This window comes from Mobula birostris, chromosome 1, assembly GCF_030028105.1.
Source record: "Mobula birostris isolate sMobBir1 chromosome 1, sMobBir1.hap1, whole genome shotgun sequence".
In the NCBI taxonomy this organism is placed as follows: Eukaryota; Metazoa; Chordata; class Chondrichthyes; order Myliobatiformes; family Myliobatidae; genus Mobula; species Mobula birostris.
Genome location: NC_092370.1, coordinates 203,658,643 through 203,676,803, shown reverse-complemented (window position 1 = coordinate 203,676,803; position 18,161 = coordinate 203,658,643). Strand labels below are relative to the sequence as shown.

The window sequence follows — 18,161 nt, the reverse complement described above, 5'->3', positions numbered from 1 at the left end:
CAAATACCAATGCCCCTGAACTGAAAATCCTACAAAAAGTACTGGATACGGCACAGTTCTTCACAGGTAAAGCCCTCCCACCATTGAGCATATCTACATGGAGCACTGTCACAGGAAAGTAGCATCCACTATCAAGGACCTCCACCACTCAAAGCCATGCTCTCTTCTCACTGCTGCCATCATGAAGGGACAGAAGCTCTTTGATGTCACACTCAGTCAAGGGCAGTCATTCTCAACTTAGCTCTGGAATTCAGTTCTTTGGTTTTTGTTTAGACTGAGGTCACAATGAAATTTGGGGAAGGTGGACCTGGTAACACCAAAATAAGGCTTTAGTGAGCTGGTGAACAGTGACTATGTGATGATTGATTGCACTGACAATGACCCTCTTATTACTAAGTTTATCATTGATAGTAGACTGATTGAGCAGTAATTAGCCAGATTGGATTCATCTTGCATTTTGTCACAGGGCAAACTGGGCAGTTTTCTACATTACCGGGTAGATTCTAGTGTTGCCAAGTACTTAAGCAGCTTGGCTAGTGGTGAAGCTAGCTCTGTAGCATGTGTCTTCGAACTACTTTACTATAGATTTAATACCAACTTTATCTGGCTGACTCTCAACAGAAGGCCAACGTAGTGTACATAAGTGAGCTGACTATTGAAAAATGAAGTCCATCATCCATCTTGCACAGATAAACAGCTTAAACAAATGAAATGCATGGCAACTACCTAGCTCCTCAAATTTAGTGCGCAAGGGTGATAATAGGTCAGGACAACATAAACAGGATAAGTAGAAATACATGACAGAATTTACAGAAGCTACTCATAGAGAAGAGAGAGTTACTTACGATCCATGCAGACAAGAACTGTATCCCTTTCCAACTGGGTTACATGGATGGTATCCAACTGGCAGGTAGCTAAAAACAATAATGCAGGCAATTAAAGCATTAGACAGAAATTTAAGTTTGTTTACTTATTTTTTAAAAACTATTTTCCCAGTAGATGATCAAAAGGTGCTTTGAAAAACAGTATAAAGCTGGGTCTGATGTAAATAAGTTAATAGATAAAACTGTACTAGAATACATCAGCAGGAGAGGCCATCAGGCCTTTCAAACCAGGCCTGCTATTTATTATAATCAGGGCTGCCCTACGCTGATCTCAGCTCCTGTTTTATGTCATTTCTTCATATCTTCTATTACTTCATCTATCAAATATTTATCCACCTCAGAGTGGAATAATGCTAATGATTCAGCTTCCACAGTTTGCTTGGGTAAAAAGTTCTAGAGATTCACCACTGTGCGAGAACTTTCTACATACCTGTTTTAAATGGCTGGCCCCTTGTAGTTATATCCCCTTGTTTAAGACTCTCCCAAAAGTAAAAACATCCCAATGTCTACCTTGTCAAGCTTCCTTAGGATCTCCTAAGCTCCAAGGAAAACAAGCCCAAACTATTCAGATTATCCCATCCTAGGAATTAGGATGTACTTCCTCCAATATTTTGTAAGGAGACCCGGATACCATTGGAGCTATGCACCATTTTGCAGAAAACTACTAAGTTACTGACCATGACCAAAGTTACGTTAGTCTAAAGATATGTCATACCTGAACCAATCTCTGTAAACCACGAGGAAGAAGAATTTAGGTTTATTGTCTGAAACCGGACCACCTGGCTGGGTTCACTGCCCTTACTGATGGCTACACAGATCATTGGGTATTCTTGTTCAGGTACCACAAGCATTTCAAACACTTTCAGAGGGCTTGGAAGTGGAAAATCAAAATGCTGGAAGGAAGAATGAAGAAAAATCAAAATGACAGTTTTTGTCATGTGAAAACCAGCATTAAAGCATTTTAACATGCTTAGACACAAGTAGAAAAATGTAGACCTTCAAAAACAACAGATAACTGAAGATTACAAACACACCAACACATACTTGCATGCTATTTAAATACATGCATCTATTTATTAGTAGTCAACATTTAGATGCTATTGAAACAAAAAAATCCAGTATCAACATAGTAAACATCATGGTAGGACAACCCTCCCATTTCAAGAATTAGCCTGATAAATCTCCTCTGTAATGCTTCAAATGTTAGTATATTTTTAAGGCAAGGAGACCAAAACTGTACACTGTATTCCTAGTGAGTTCTCACACACTGTATAATTTCAACTAAACCTCTCTATTTTTAAAGAAGGGTTTTAAAAACAATATGCAGAAAGGTGAAACAAACTGACCTTAATTAGCATGAATTTTTGCATTGGTTCATACCACTGAAGCAAAACAATACCAGACTGTAGTGCTCCGCAGAGGTACTTCCATCCGGTGTATGGATTCCGCACTAAAATTAACAAACAGAGATCAATTACAAATGTTGATAAAAGCTATTAAAAATCAGTATACTTCTGCATGATAAAATGAATGAGTTTTCAACAGATTAATGCATCAACCCAGATAAGTGTGAGGTGGTTCATTTTGGTAGGTCAAATACGATGGCAGAATATAGTATTAATGATAAGACTCTTGGCAGTGCGGAGGATCAGAGGGATCTTGGGGTCTGAGTCCATAGGACACTCAAAGCTGCTGCACAGGTTGACTCTGTAGTTAAGAAGGTATACGGTGCACTGGCCTTCATCAACCATGGGATTGAGTTTAAGAGCCGAGAGGTAATGTTGCAGCTATATAGGACCCTGGTCAGACCCCAGTTGGAGTACTGTGCTCAGTCCTGGTCACCTTACTACAGGAAGGACATGGAAACCATAGAAAGGGTGCAGAGTTTTACAAGGATGTTGCCTGGATTGGGGAGCATGCCTTATGAGAATAGGTTGAGTGAACTCAGCATTTTCTCCTTGGAGCGATGGAGGATGAGAGGTGACCTGATAGAGGTGTACAAGATAATGAGAGGCATTGATCATGTGGATAGTCAGAGGCTTTTTTCCCCAGGGCTGAAATGGCTAGCAAGAGAAGGCATAGTTTTAAGGTGCTTGGAAGCAGGTACAGAGGAGATGTCAGGGGTAAATTTTTTTTTTTTTTTTAAATACGCAGAGAGTGGTGAGTGTGTGGAATGGGCTGCCGGCGGCGGTGGTGGAGGCGAAACGATAGGGTCTTTTTAGAGACTCCTGGATGGACACATGGAGCTTAGAAAAATAGAGGGCTATGGGTAAGTCTAGGTAGTTTTAAGTTAAGGACATGTTCGGCACAGCTTTGCAGGCTGAAGGGCCTGTATTGTGCTGTATGTTTTCTATGTTTCTAACATTAAATTCAATTTTCATGTGCTAACCACCATACATGATTTTTATATCTTGTGCACATTCACTGTTGAATTGCCTATAAGAAAGGCTTGTGTGATCAGGCAATGAAATGGATACCCTTAACTTCTTCCTAAAGAGCCAATTATGGCATCATGCCATTAGGTATATCAAACAAAACAAAAATTAAAACTTTACTCACCAATGCAACATTTGTGGCAACCTTTAGTTTCAGGAATTTTTGTTGTTAAGGCAAATCTCCTGCAAGTAGTATACAAGTCAATCTAAATTCTATTTGACAGCTTCATATTGTAACACAATAACACACCATGTTTATTTCCAGTATTTAATATCCTGAACTATTCACTATTAACCAGTCATATTTTTTAATTTGTTGTTTCACCATACCATTCATTTCTATCTGTATTCCATGAGCACTTAACAGGTTATTCTCCATGATGTGTTCATATTTTTTCATTATTTTCTTTTAAATGCAATTTATCAGTATGCCCTTCCGGTTCTGATTAAGGGACTATACATCCAAAGCAAAGTTCTCTGTGCTAATCCTATCTGAAAAGCTGCATTCCCTGTATTTCTAATACCATATTTTCTCAATCAGACAGACATTTGATTGCAGATGTTTCAGTACCAGTCATGTTTTACCTGGAGCTAATTGAAAAAGGAGACTATAGAATGTGGAATAGCATTCCAGTATGAAGAAAGCAGACTTAACATTGTTTCAATCCTTAACAGTACTAGGTTTTAAACATTTTTAAACAACACTTAATTCTACAAAATGAAGTTTCCTTACCTGGGTATTATCTTATCAGGAAAACGATGTGTTTGAATATGGGATGCTAACCCAGGTTTCTTTGCCTGTTCAAATAAGCCAACTAGGTTGTGTGAATAAAGCTGAAACGTTTTACCTGCAATTGTAGAGAAACATGACCATTAATGTAAAAAAAATTGACAACTAAAGTCAAAATCTGGCAGACAAAAAATGGCATAGAAAATTTAGACTTTGGTACAGGCTAGATGTAGCCACATGTAGAGAAAAGGCACAGCAAACAAAACCAGAGCTCACGGCATCATGGCAAAACAAATGGAAAGTATGAGGCAGGAAGAGCAGACACATGACAGTGAGATCCAGATTGAACATACAATACTCAGAGGGAAGTGAAAAAATAAGGTTAGAGAGACAATGCAAAAATAGCTGCTAACATGATCTTCTGTCTACTTCTAATCAGTAAGTGACTAGGACAAGGACTGGGATTGATTCAGGACCTAATCTATTCATGGAGGCTGAGGGCATGACTGAAATGTATAATGAGTCCTCTGTCCCTCTGTCTTACTAATAAAAAGGGAGCATCCAATGTAGAAATAAAGGACATACTTAATATTTGGCAAGATTGTAGTATTGGAAAGGCTATAAAAGTCACCAGACCAAAAAGGTGCATCTTTGGTTGATGGAGGGAAGTAGAAAATGCAGGACTGCTAGCCATAATTGTAAAATCCTCCTTGAATATGTTCTTGTTGGAACTTAATATGTACAAGGACAAACTTACAGGATAGTTAGCTTAACCATGTTGGTGGGGAAAGCTTTAAAAAAAAAAAAAATCAGGGAAATGAATTAATTTGGAAAAATCTGAATAAACAAGGGGAGAACCAGCCGAGTTTGTCCTTGTACATATTAAGTGTGCTGAGAATGGGTCCAGATTTCATGGTATTCCTTGTGTGAGATATGGGAACTCTGGGAAACCTCCAGTCTTCCTGATAACTACATCTCCATGAAGTGTACCAAGCTGCCAGTGGATGACCTTCAGCTCATACAGGAAAATAAAGAGGTGATAGATAGGAGCTACCTTAAGTTACAGGAGACAGGTACCCAAGTGAACATCAGGAGAGAGAAAAGCAGCCAGTCCAGTGTACCCCTATGAACATTCCCCTCCACAATAAGTATACCACTTTCCTTATGGTTGGGGGGGGGGGGGAGGAGGAGGGTGATGACCTGCCAATGGGAAACTGCAGACACCAGGCCTCTGGCACCGAGTCTGACACTGTGGCTCAGAAGGACAAGTGGGGGCGGGGAGGGTGTGGAATTAGAGGAGTGCAGTAGTAATAGGGGATCCCATAATTAGAAGAGCAAAAAGCAGATTCTGTGGACATGAAAAAGACACCCAGACGCACGTGCCAGGATTGGGGATGTCTCGGATCAGGTCCACCGCATTCTAATGGGGGAAGGTGAACAGCCGGAAGTTGTGGTACATATAGGTAACAACAGTAGAATCATAGAAAAAGTACAGCACACACACAGCATCTGGTCCATGCCGAACCATTTAAACTGCCTACTCCCATTCACCTGGGTGACTATCAGGAGACAGAAAAGCCATAGCCCTCCATACCCCTACCATCCATGTACCTATCCAAACTTCTTGAACATTGAAATTGATCTTGCATGCACCACTTATATGCTGGCAGCTCGTTCCACACTTTCATGACCTTCTAAGTGAAGTAGTTTCACCTCATTTCACCCTTTAAACTTTTCACCTTTCACCTCTGGTTTTCATCCCACCCAACCCATAGTGGAAAAAGCCCGCTTGCAGTTATGCTAACCATAAGCCCCATAATTTAGCATACTTCTATCAAATTTCCTATATTTTCCTACATAGGTAGGAAAAGGGAGGAGGTCCTGAAAAGAGAATATAGGGAGTAAGGCAGAGTGTCGAAAAGCAGGATGTCCAGGGTAGTAATCTCTGGATTGCTGCTTGTCCCACATGCCAACGATTTGGTAGATGAATGCATAGCTGACGAATTGGTACAGGGCAGGGCAGGGTTTCAGATATCTGGATCATTGGGATCTCTTCTACGGAAAGTATGACCTGTACAAAAAGGACAGGTTACACCTGAACTCAATGGGAACAATATCCTTGTGGGCAGGTTTGCTGAGCTATTGGGGAGGGTTTAAACTAATTTGGCAGGGGGATACCAACAGGAGTAATTGGGCAGAGGATGGGGTAGTTACTATACAAGTAAATGCAGTGTGTAGTGAGACTGTGAGGAAGGACAGGCAGATGATAGGGCAAAATTAAAGTCAGTGGGATGAGTTAAAGTGTAACAGGGTCAAAATCAAAAAGGGTGATGAATACAGGATTGAAGGTGTCATATTTGAATGCATGCTCTATATGGAAAAAGTAGATGATTTTGCAGTGTAGTTAAAGATCGGCAGGTATGATGTTGTAGGCATCCGAGTTGTGGCTGAAGAAGATAATAGTTGGAAGCTTAACATCAACACATAGTATCAAAAGGACAGGCAACTAGGCAGAGGGGATAGGGTGGTTCAGTTGGGAAAAAAATGAAATCAAATCCTTAAAAAGAGGTAATATAGGATTGGAAGATGTCGTCATGGCTATCTCTCGAGGTCAAGGATGATGGTCTTCGTTTTGTTGATCTACTTATGGGCTCTCAAGTGGCTTGAGTCCAACCTTGGCTTTGAAAGTTCTTCCGCATTCAGGACAGGTAGTTCCAGATGGCAGATCGCGCTTTGGTTGTTGCTGCCTCTCTTTCCATTTTCTTCTCTTTTCTTCTAATTCTGCACATCTGTTGGCTTCAAAAGTTGCTGTTCTTTCTCGGATGGTGGCTTGCCAGAGTTTCCTGTTCTTGGCATTGGTTTCCCAATTGTTGATGTCGATGCTACATTTCTTCATGTTGGCTTTGAAGATGTCTTTGAATCTCTTCTGTTGTCCGCCTCTTTTACGTTTGCCTTCTTTAAGCTGGGAGTAGAAGATTTGTTTTGGCAGACGCTCGTCTTTCATCCGAACAACATGACCACTCCATCTTAGTTGGTTCTTGATAACATAGGCTTCAATGCTTGTTGTTTTTGCTTCATATAGCACACTGACATTGGTTTTTCTATCTTCCCAGCTGATATTTAAGATGTTTCGAAGACAGCATTGACGGAACTTTTCAAGTGCCTTCAGTTGTCGTCAGTATGTTGTCCAGGTTTCTGATGCATACAGGAGCGTTGGGATTACCACTGCTTTGTACACTAACATTCTGATGTCTGTTCGGATGTCATGATCATGAAAGACTCTTGTTTGGAGACGTCCAAAAGCTGTTCTAGCGCATTTAAGATGATGTTGGATCTCGTCATTAAGGTCGACACTGGAATCTTATGGATAGAGTTAAGAAACTGCAAGGGTATAAAGACCCTGATGGGAGTTATATATAGGCCTCTGGACAGTAGCCAAGATGTGGGCTACAAATTACGACAGGAGATAGAAAAGGTGTGTATAAGGAGCAATGTTGCGATAATCATGGGGGAATTTCAATATACATATAGATTGGGAAAATTTGGTTGGTGCTGGATCCCAAGAGGTAACTTGTAGAATGCATATGAGATGACTTTTAAAACAGTTTGTAGTGAGTCCAATAGGGGACTGGCAATTCTAGATCAGCTGTTATGTAATGACCCAGATTTGATTGGGGAGCTTAAGGTAAAGGAACCTTTAGGAGACAGTAATCAAAATGATAGAATTCACCCTGCAATTTGAGAAGCTAAAATCAGATTTATCAGTATTACAGTGGAGTAAAGGGGATAACAGAGGCATGAGAAAGGAGCTGGCTGAAGTTGCTTGGAAGGGGACACTAGCATGGTTGATGGTAGAACAGAATTGGCTGCCAATACAGGGGGAAATTCGGAAGGCACAGGAAAGATACATCCCAAAGATGAAGACATATTTTAAAGGAAGAATGAGGCAATTGTAGCAGATAAGGGAAGTCACAGACATCTCTAAAGCAAAAGAGAGGGCATTTAATATAGCAAAAATTAGTGGGAAGATAAAGGATTGGGAAGTTTTTAAAAACCAACAGAAGGCAACTAAAAAGCTGTATAAAGAGAGAAAAAATGCAATATGAAGGTAAGCCGCCCAATAATATAAAAGAGGATACAAAAAGTTTTTCAGATATACAAAGGGTAAAAGAGACAGGAGTTGATATTGGACTATTGGAAAATGACGCTGGAGAGGTAGCTTAGGGGATAAAGAAGTGGAAGATGAATTTTGAGCCAGTATTCACTGTGGAAAACACAAGCAGAATGCCAGAAATGCGAGAAGTGAGGGAGCAGAAGTGAGTGTCGTACCTATTACTAAGAAGTGGCTTGGGAAGCTGGGAAGTCTGAAGGTAGATAGGTCACCTAGACCTGTGGACTACACCCCAGCGTTCTGAAAAGGTTGGCTGAAGAAATTATTGATGCAATAGTAGTGATCTTTCAATTATCACTAGATTCTGGAATGATTCCAAAGGACTGGAAAATTGAAAATGTCACTCCACTCTCTAATACTGGAAGGAGGCGGAAGAAAAGAAATTATAGGCCAGTTAGCCTGACTTCAGTGGTTGGAAAGATGTTGGAGTCTATTATTAAGGATGAGGTTTTGGGGTACTTGGAGGCACATGATAAATAAGGCCAAATTCAGTATGGCTTTCTGAAGGGGAAATCTTGCTTTACAAATCTGTTGTAATTTTTTGAGGAAATAACAGGGTGGATAGTGGATATTGTTTATTTGCATTTTCAGAAGGCCTTTGTCAAGGTGCCGCACATGAGGCTGCTTAACAAGGTAAGAGCCCATGATATTACAGGAATGGTACTAACATGAATATCAGATTGGCTGCCTGGCAGGAGGCAAAGGTTGGAAATAAAGGGGCCTTTTCTGGTTGGCTACTGGTGACTAATGGTATGCCACAGTGGTTGGAGCTGGGATCGCTTCTTTTTACATTATATGTCAACAATTTGGATGAAGGAAATAATGGCTGTATGGCCAAGTTTGTAGACGATACAAAGATAGGTGGAGGAGCAGGTAGTGTTGAGGAAACAGGATGTCTGCAGAAAGACTTGACTCAAATTGGGGTTAATGGGCAAAGAAATGGCAGATGGAATACAATGTACGGAAGTGCACGAACTTGGCAGAAGGAATAACGGCGAAGACTATTTTCTAAGTGGGTAGGAAATTTAAAAATCAGAGGTGCAAGAGGACTTGGAAGACCTCATGCAGGATTTCTTATAGTTCAACTTGCAGGTTGAGTCGGTGGTGAGGATGGCAAATGCGAAGTTAGCATTAATTTTGAGAGGGCTAGAGAGCCAAAGCAAGGATGTAATGCTGACTCTTTATAAGGCATTGGTCAGTCTACACTTGGAGTACTGTGAGCAGTTTTGGGCTGCTTATCTAACAAATATGTGCTGGCATTGGAAAGAGCCCAGAGGTGGTACACAAGAATTATCCCAGGAATGTGAAGCTTAACATATGAGAAGCTTCTGATAGCTCTGGGCCTGTACTTGCTGGAGTTTAGAGGAATGGGGAGGGGGAAGGGGAAGGGGAGGGAGTAGTCTGGCTACCTGTCTCTACAGCAATAATACTCAATTGTGTGTCCCCATTTGGGACAGTTATCAAAAATAGAGACTCCTTTTGCTTGCATTTAATCAGACTCTTAATAAGTATTTTATAACTGATTAAAAAACACTACTATTTGAATTAATTGCTGGGTGGCAGTGTGCATACATTATCAAGAAATGAGGTTTCCATGCACTGATAATGTGGCTGAATCACAAATAAACAGAGGCAAGGACGTGGCTCTGAGATGGGCAGATGGGTGGATGGGACCTGAACTGGAGGCAAAAGCCCAGAGTGAACTCACTGAAAGCTGATGCAGTCCCAAACCAGAGCAAAACCCCTTCCACACTGTGGCTGGATACTGTTGTGCTGCTGAGATCAATACAGATATGGAATGTAACATTAATAGTTACACAATTTCTTCCCTTTTACCAAAAATATTAGAGAACTTCCAAGTTTTTACAGAACTCCACTGTGAACAGTTAACAGAGAAATGTAATTGATCATTTAAGTGTACAATCTGGCAATGTCCAGGTGTCTCTCAACACAATGGGCCAAGAATGTTCATAAATATGCACTTCTTTGTACCACATAGAAATATAGCAAGTGCAATGTAATGTTCCACAAGTAACATCTAGCACCCACACCCTAAATTGAGTTGATCAGCAAAACTTTAGCCCCAGCTCTGGTGCTAGGATTAGGGTTAGTGCAAGTGTCTGGCAGTTGTACAGGTCCTGTAGACCTGGGCAGATCTCAAACAATGAAGATTGATGCTTCGAATCACACCCATTGTCGTACTTGACAGACTGTAGTTACCTGACCCTATGCCCAATAAAACCCAACAATTAGTTGGGCGGGGTTTGCTGAAGTTCAAGACCAGGTCATTTCAATTTTATACCAAGCAGGCATCTATGGTAGACAGCATTTATATAGATTTACAGAAGGATTTGATGAAGTTCCATATAAAAGTCAATTATCAAAATTGAAGCTAAAAAAGGGGGCCAGTTACAGAATGGAGGAGTAAGTGAGTTGGGGAAAGAAAGCAGATGCAGTAAATAGCTGCTTTCAGTCTAAAGGTTACTTTTTTAAAATATGTGATATTTGACCTTGAGTATGTCAGGTAAAATTTTAACATTTATGAGAAAACCTTAAAATGCAGTAAGAAAAGGGATTGTGACAGTGTTGAAGTGAACACTGGCTGATAGAAATGGCAAGCATATGGAATTATATGGAAGTTAAATACTAGCTCACTGATATATCAAGTTCATTTAATCTTTCTACATCTCAATTTAACATAACGTTGATTCTCCAGTATCTGTCTATCCTCTTGTTTACAAGCAATGTCTCTTCCCCAATGCTACCTTCACTCCTTTATTCTCAGCAGTTCTGTTCTGCCATTCTCCCACTACCAAACATGATTCTTTATCATAACAACATAATCTTTATTCCTGCACCATTTGCTTGTGCATTTTAGCAGCTTCTCTGGAAAGAGCCCATCACTTCTTTCCTGTTACACCGTTTGACACTTCCTTGGCACCCAGCTACTTGATACTTCCAACAATTCCCACTATAACCAACCATTGTTTTTTAAAAAATAAATCCATAGTTACGTGACATCTTTTCAAGAATCCAGTTTTGCCAATTTGCCTGCAAGATCTTCCAGAGATAACAAATACCTACCAACCACTTCCACAGAACCCTATTTCCCCATGTGCATAAAAATCATGAACTGTTTTATTTTGCTCATTTCTGCAGTTCCAAGTCTGAAACTCTCCAATCAGGTTTCTACACCTGCCTTGGTATTAAATAGTATCAGTCAGAAAAGTCAATTTGTAGTTCTTCTTATGCTATGGAAGCCCCTTAAGCCTTTTATATGATTCAGGAGGATCATGGCTGATCAGATGTTTGGCTCAGCAAATTTTTGCTCAGTCCTAAAATTCATCTCAAGTTTGAAGCTCTCTGGGACAGAAAATTTCAAAAATAAATAACTCATTCTTTATTCAGTCCATCGCTCTTCCCAAGAGAACTCCACCAAAATAAGTATCCTCACAGCACTTACCACTTTGGAGTGTTATCATTCAACATGTTCAATCTTCTTCAAAACTTAAGAATAAAGGTCTTTTGCTCCAGCCCTCATCCTAGTTATCAGTTTAGTGACCTTCTGTCATGTTTCCACAGCAAAGATTTCTTTAATTAAATAGGATCAACACAGTGAATGTTGTTCCCTGAACCCCAAGTATATCTGTAGCACAATTTCCTTACTTGTATAGTCCAAGCTCCTTGCATTAGAACAATTTCCTTCATTATTTGTTGTACTTCACACCAACTTTGTATTTCTTATACGTGGACACCCAGTTGTCTCAAAAAAAAATACAACAGTTGGTAGTCTCATCATTCCATTTGAATAACAATGCATTGCTATTCTGTTATTCCTTGTTATTCTGGCCTCTATCCCAAACATCAACAGTTAATTTCCCTCCATAGATAATGCAAGACATGCTGAGTTCCTCCAGCATTTTGTGTGTTGCTCAAAATTTCCAGCATCTGTAGAATTTATTTTGTCTCTGTTTTGTTATTCTTTGTCAAAATGACTAACATCATGTTTTCCCACTAAATATTTGACTTAACATCCCTTTGCCCATTCACTGACACTGGTCATATTCACTTACAGACACAGTCCTTTTCACGGCCGAATCAAGTACAGTAATCTAATAGTGATGCTGGGATGCCACATCTGAAGAATAGGCATTTAACTGGAACATATTGACTCAATATATTGACAGCAGAAAGACTTTAACCATACATACAAAATTTTAAAACTAATTTACATACAGGAAATAGGAGTTTTATGCTTGAAACTAATATAAATATACCTAAAATGTGGACAAGGAGTTAGCTCACAACAATGACAAAAGTACTTTAAAATCCAACACATTACTAAGACCTAACAATCAAAGAAGAATAGCATCAGGAAAAAGTGAGAGAAGGAAAAAATATACACAAGGAGGAAGTGAAGTGCACTCAAATGGAAGGTTAGGAACACACTGTATTGATTTAAATTCTGATTGATTTTTAGTTTTTGAATAACAACAGGATTGCTTTAGCTAAGGACATGAAATTGCAAGGTGTGTTTTAATGCTGTACTTTGATATGTGAACAGTTAAGGATTTCACATTAAAACATGCAAAAACACAGAAGACTGAAATTCTGATTACCTTCTGCACCCAGTGATCAGTATGATTAGGAAACAAAGTGAAGCCATTGTGTGAAGAGGAAAACAAAAGACATTTGATTAAGTTCACACACACATATTTAGACAAACAGCTATCATAAATAGTAAATGAAAAGCCCATGGATTATTTTGGATAAATCCACAAAACAAAACAGATTTTAAGGTCATAAATATACAAGAATGTGGATGTTCTTTAGTACCTTAGATAAATTTCTTATCTTCTGGTAATTGCTTAATACAGGGGTCCCCAACCTTTTTTTGCACCACGGACCGGTTTAATATTGACAATATTCTTGTGGACTGGCCGACTGGGGGGGGGGGGTGTTCAGGTCAGGTAGGGTTAAACTCACCTCAACATGTCTTCTACAGTTAGGGTTGCCAACTTTCTCACTCCCAAATAAGGGACAAAAGTAGCAGTCAAATCCCGGGACACTTTACCCCAGGAATGAGTACCATGACGCCTTGCGCGGGCACCTGTGTGCACATGCGTGACGTGCACATACACGTACGTGCCAATTTTTTTCCCCACTTGCCTTCATCTTCCTGACTATACTGTACATACATTATTTCTAGTTTACATAGGCTGTGTATTTATCATATCATTCCTGCTTTTACTATATGTTAGTGTTATTTATTTTCGATTTTGTGTGTTATTTGGTATGATTTGTTAGGTTATTTTTTGGGTCAGGGAACTCTCAAATTTTTCCCATATAAATAAATGGTAATTGCTTCTTCGCTTTACGCCATTTCAGCACGAAAGGTTTCATAGGAATGCTCTACCTTAGTGGGGGAAATGCAGGACAAACCAATTTAGCGCAATATACAGGATGTCCCAGCAAATACAGGACAATTGGCAACACTATGTTCAAGTTCAACAGTGCGTGACAGGGAATGAGGAAAGGTGCAGCTGACACATATCGTTTCCTCACGGCCCGGTGGTTGGGGACCGCTGGCTTAATATAACACATCTTATAATTTAGCGTCTCAACCCAATCCATGCAGTACCTCTTCACTTGTCTGCTTCTCATATCATGTACTGACCCTGTCAAAAATATCTTATAATATGACCTTCTCTCATTGCTCTTCTTTACTGCAACTGATATCAAAGGCAAACTTGCCATGCATTTTAATTGCATAATGCATGTGAAAGACTGCAGGAATGATGTTTGGCCTCTGCACGTCAGCTGATATGAGGAGGTGATAAGTTAATATGTTTTCAGAAATAAGGGGCATAGGAGCTGGAGCTGCTTTTTGAAAATGCGTTTAGCATTTGATGGGGAGGATGGAGCTTGTTGCAGGATTGAAGTTAGTACTCCCATTCCCACTTCTGTCAAGTAAGTGACGTGTACCAATAGTTATTGTAGCTGACTTTAGTTTTGATCCTATTCCTTTCATCTTGTTCCAGATGGCTACCTTTGATATACCATTGTTTACAGTTCTGAATATCTGTAGATTCTATAAGCTTTCATTGGATAACAGTCAGCTATCATTTCTCTTTACATTACTCCTTTGCATTTAAGAGATGCAAGCTGCTTAGTGCTGTCTTGTTTGAGATAATAAAAATATTAGTTCAAACCATTCTTTTGCCAAAATCAGATCTCAAAATGCTAAATTAAAGGCAGAGGCTTCCTTGACTACATTTATAATTATCACCTTATGAGTCTTTCACACACAAATAGACTTGTTGGGTCAGAAAGTTGTACTTTTTGTAAAAATACAAATAAAACAATGTGACAAGTTAATTTTTAGTGTCTCGGGTCTTCCTCACCTTTTCAATCAATTTCAATACCCTTAGTTTCTTTATCTTTGGAACAAAATTTACTTTTCCATCAAATATAGTTCATAATCAATCTGCAATGTATTTTTCAAAATATTCATGAAACATTGATATATTTATTAAGAAGATTTATTATGAAAAAGCAGGCACAAGAAATAACCATGCTTTTTGGTCCACCATCCAACTAGATAACCTTGGTTAAAACCACTCAGGTTTTCCAAGATCTGTGGTCCAAAAGTAAGTGGGCACCATCATAAAGCATATCACTTAAAAATTTTATTAGTGCCCCTGTCTGCAGAACACCTATCAGGGTCAATGCTGATCACAAACACAGCAAAGCAAGTGTTCTCAAACTGAAATTACTGAAAAGAGACCAGAAAACAATGATGCCCGACATTCCAGTATGTTTGTATAAGAAGCCCAAAGTCACTGTGACGTTACTCATACACATGAATTAATTCTGTGAATTAAACTATCCATATTCCACATGATAGTCTATTTATATGAATCATGGGAATATTAAAAAAGCTGAAAAGGATAATTAATAAATTATTAAAGAGGGAGGCGAAGATGGCGGCGCAACGCAGCGCGCACAGCCATTCCGAATGATATCGTATCTGTGAAGTAGGATGCCGTGCATGATCCTGATTTCACAGAGACAGACGTGAAAAAGCACGGAGGAACATCTGCAGAAACTTCTGAAATGCCTGCTTCGTTGCCGCTGCTACTGTGCGATCGAGAATCTCCGGAGGGAAGGCCCCAAATCCTCGGCCTTGCCTATTGCCTGTTGCCGGGGCTGGGGTCGAAGCACTCAGCAGAGATGGTGCTCAGTGCATCGGTGTCGGAGAGCTGGTCGGAGGCTCGGAGTTTTCGGACGGACTCGGAGTTGGACTGTGGTCGGATGTTTCCGGGATGCTGCATTGGCAAGTTTGCGGTGCTGGAGGTTTACCGTCTGTGTGAGATGATGGGACTTTCGAGAGACTTCGAGACTTTACTGTGCCCATGGTCTGTTCTTATCAAATTACAGTATTGTTTTGCATTGTTGTAACTATATGTTATAATTATGTGTTTTTTGTCAGTTTTTCAGTCTTGGTTTGTCATGTGTTTCTGTGATATCATTCTGGAAAAACATTGTATCATTTCTTAATGCATGCATTACTAAATGATAAAAAGAGGACTGTGTATCCTCATAATCCAAGTCTAATCTAATCTAATCAGTTTTTCATTGCCTGCAGTGAAAGAAATACACTATTTTCATAGGAAGTGAATTAAAGTGCCCTTATAAATTTCTAATTTTGCCTTTTTCATTTAAGCAGAAAACAACGACATGATATTAAATTTCAATAATCGAGCATAATTCATGTATCATTCTCAGGCTCAACCAAATGGATACACACCTGATAAAGACATTAAAATGTCATTGATCACATAAAGCCAGGTACATCTTCGAGGAAAAAGCTGGAAAATACATCTGTATTAGTATGCGTTGAAAAATTCAAGAATAATTAAATGAAGCTTTTTTCGTGATTTTTATTAATGACCTGGATGTAGGGGTAGAAGGGTGGGTTGGCAAGTTTGCAGACGACACAAAGGTTGGTGGTTTTGTAGATAGTGTAGAGGATTGTCGAAGATTGCAGAGAGACATTGATAGGATGCAGAAGTGGATTGAGAAGTGGCAGATGGAGTTCAACCTGGAGAAGTGTGAGGTGGTACACTTTGGAAGGACAAACTCCAAGGCAGAGTACAAAGTAAATGGCAGGATACTTGGTAGTGTGGAGGAGCAGAGGAATCTGGGGGTACATGTCCACAGATCCCTGGAAGTTGCCTCACAGGTAGATAGGGTAGTTAAGAAAGCTTATGGGGTGTTAGCTTTCATAAGTCGAGGGATAGAGTTTAAGAGTCGCGATGTACTGATGCAGCTCTACAAAACTTTGGTTAGGCCACACTTGGAGTACTGTGTCCAGTTCTGGTCGCGTCCCTACAGGAAGGATGTGGAAGCATTGGAAAGGGTACAGAAGAGATCTACCAGGAATGTGCCTGGTTTAGAGAGTACAGATTATGATCAGAGATTAAGGGAGCTAGGGCTTTACTCTTTGGAGAGGAGGAGGATGAGAGGAGACATGATAGAGGTGTACAAGATATTACGAGGAATAGACAGAGTGGATAGCCACTGCCTCTTCCCCAGGGCACCACCGATCAATACAAGAGGATATGGGTTTAAGGTAAGGGGTGGGAAGTTCAAGGGAGATATTAGAGGAAAGTTTTTTACTCAGAGAGTGGTTGGTATGTGGAATGCACTGCCTGAGTCAGTGGTGGAGGCAGATACACTAGTGAAATTTAAGAGACTACTAGACAGGTATATGGAGGAATTTAAGGTGGGGGGTTATATGGGAGGCAGGGTTTGAGGGTCGGCACAACATTGTGGGCCGAAGGGCCTGTAATGTGCAGTACTATTCTACGTTCTATGTAACTAAGCTGGGGCATACATCCCATTCTTCAAAATATGCTGTATTTCTAATTACCAACCTCTAACCACCATCACTTCCAGACAGAGCAGAGATAATCCATCATTCATACTCATCATGCTTACCTGCTCCATTGAAGCTTCATGAAGTTCATTCAGATTTAATGTATAAATGCCTTCATCAGTTCCAAAGATTAAGTACTGATCTAATTTAAAGGGAAAAAAGACAGCATTCATGTATTTGTTTCAATACTACAAAACGACTTGATTAATATATCAATGCCAATGCAATCCCTGACTAGCTTTCATTACCTTTTGTCTCAGGATGTATCCAGGAGGTAGCACAATTTATCTTCAAAGGACACCCATCAAATACCTTAGTAAAACAGGCTCCCATCTAATGTAAAACATATTGACACAATTGCAAATTTAAAGTCCAGAATAAATTTGTCAGTTAACAGTAAAGAATTGAAAGTGGTAGAAGACAAATGCATCTAATTAAGTCATAAAATACAGGACAAAAACAGGCCTTTCAGCCCAGCTTGTCCATGCTGACCAAGATGCCTATCTAAATCTAGTCCCATTTTTTGGCATTTTGCCCATTTTTCACTACACATTCTCCTTTTAAATGTGGCTGTTGTGCCTGGCTCAACCTCATTTCCTCCGACAGTTTGTTCCATATACACACCACTGTGTGGAGTTGCCCCTCAGGTCCTTTTTAAACCTTTCCCCTCTGATATTAAGTCCATGCACTCTCGCTTTTGATTCCCTTTCCCTGGGAAAAAAGACTGTATTCACATTATCTTTGCCCCGCATGATTTTATAAACCTCAATAAGGTCACCTCTCAGTCTCCTGTACTCCAAGGAACAAAGCCCTAGCTTGCCAAACTTCTCCCTAAAACTCAAGCTTATTGAGCGATATTCTAATAATTTTTGTTTTGCACTCTTTCCAGCTTAATGACATCATTCCTAGAATAACCAAAACTGTACAGAATATTCCAGCATCATCAATTACAACATAATACTCTTAACTCCTATACTTAGTGCCCTGACTCATGAAGGCA

At 39.8% G+C, this 18,161-nt stretch overlaps 1 protein-coding gene across 3 annotated transcripts in view; it reads right to left on the bottom strand.

Annotated features, from left to right (window-relative positions):
• map4k5 (mitogen-activated protein kinase kinase kinase kinase 5) overlaps window positions 1–18,161 on the bottom strand; it is a 148,135-nt gene that overhangs the window by 10,655 nt on the left and 119,319 nt on the right. For all 3 annotated transcript variants that reach the window (XM_072269296.1, XM_072269302.1, XM_072269307.1), the window contains 8 exons: window positions 17,410–17,494; window positions 17,224–17,303; window positions 16,031–16,091; window positions 4,053–4,167; window positions 3,444–3,502; window positions 2,231–2,334; window positions 1,600–1,777; window positions 846–914 (listed from right to left, as the gene is read on the bottom strand). In XM_072269296.1, the coding sequence (XP_072125397.1) occupies window positions 846–914; window positions 1,600–1,777; window positions 2,231–2,334; window positions 3,444–3,502; window positions 4,053–4,167; window positions 16,031–16,091; window positions 17,224–17,303; window positions 17,410–17,494 (751 nt within the window). The remainder of the gene's footprint in view (window positions 1–845; window positions 915–1,599; window positions 1,778–2,230; window positions 2,335–3,443; window positions 3,503–4,052; window positions 4,168–16,030; window positions 16,092–17,223; window positions 17,304–17,409; window positions 17,495–18,161) is intronic.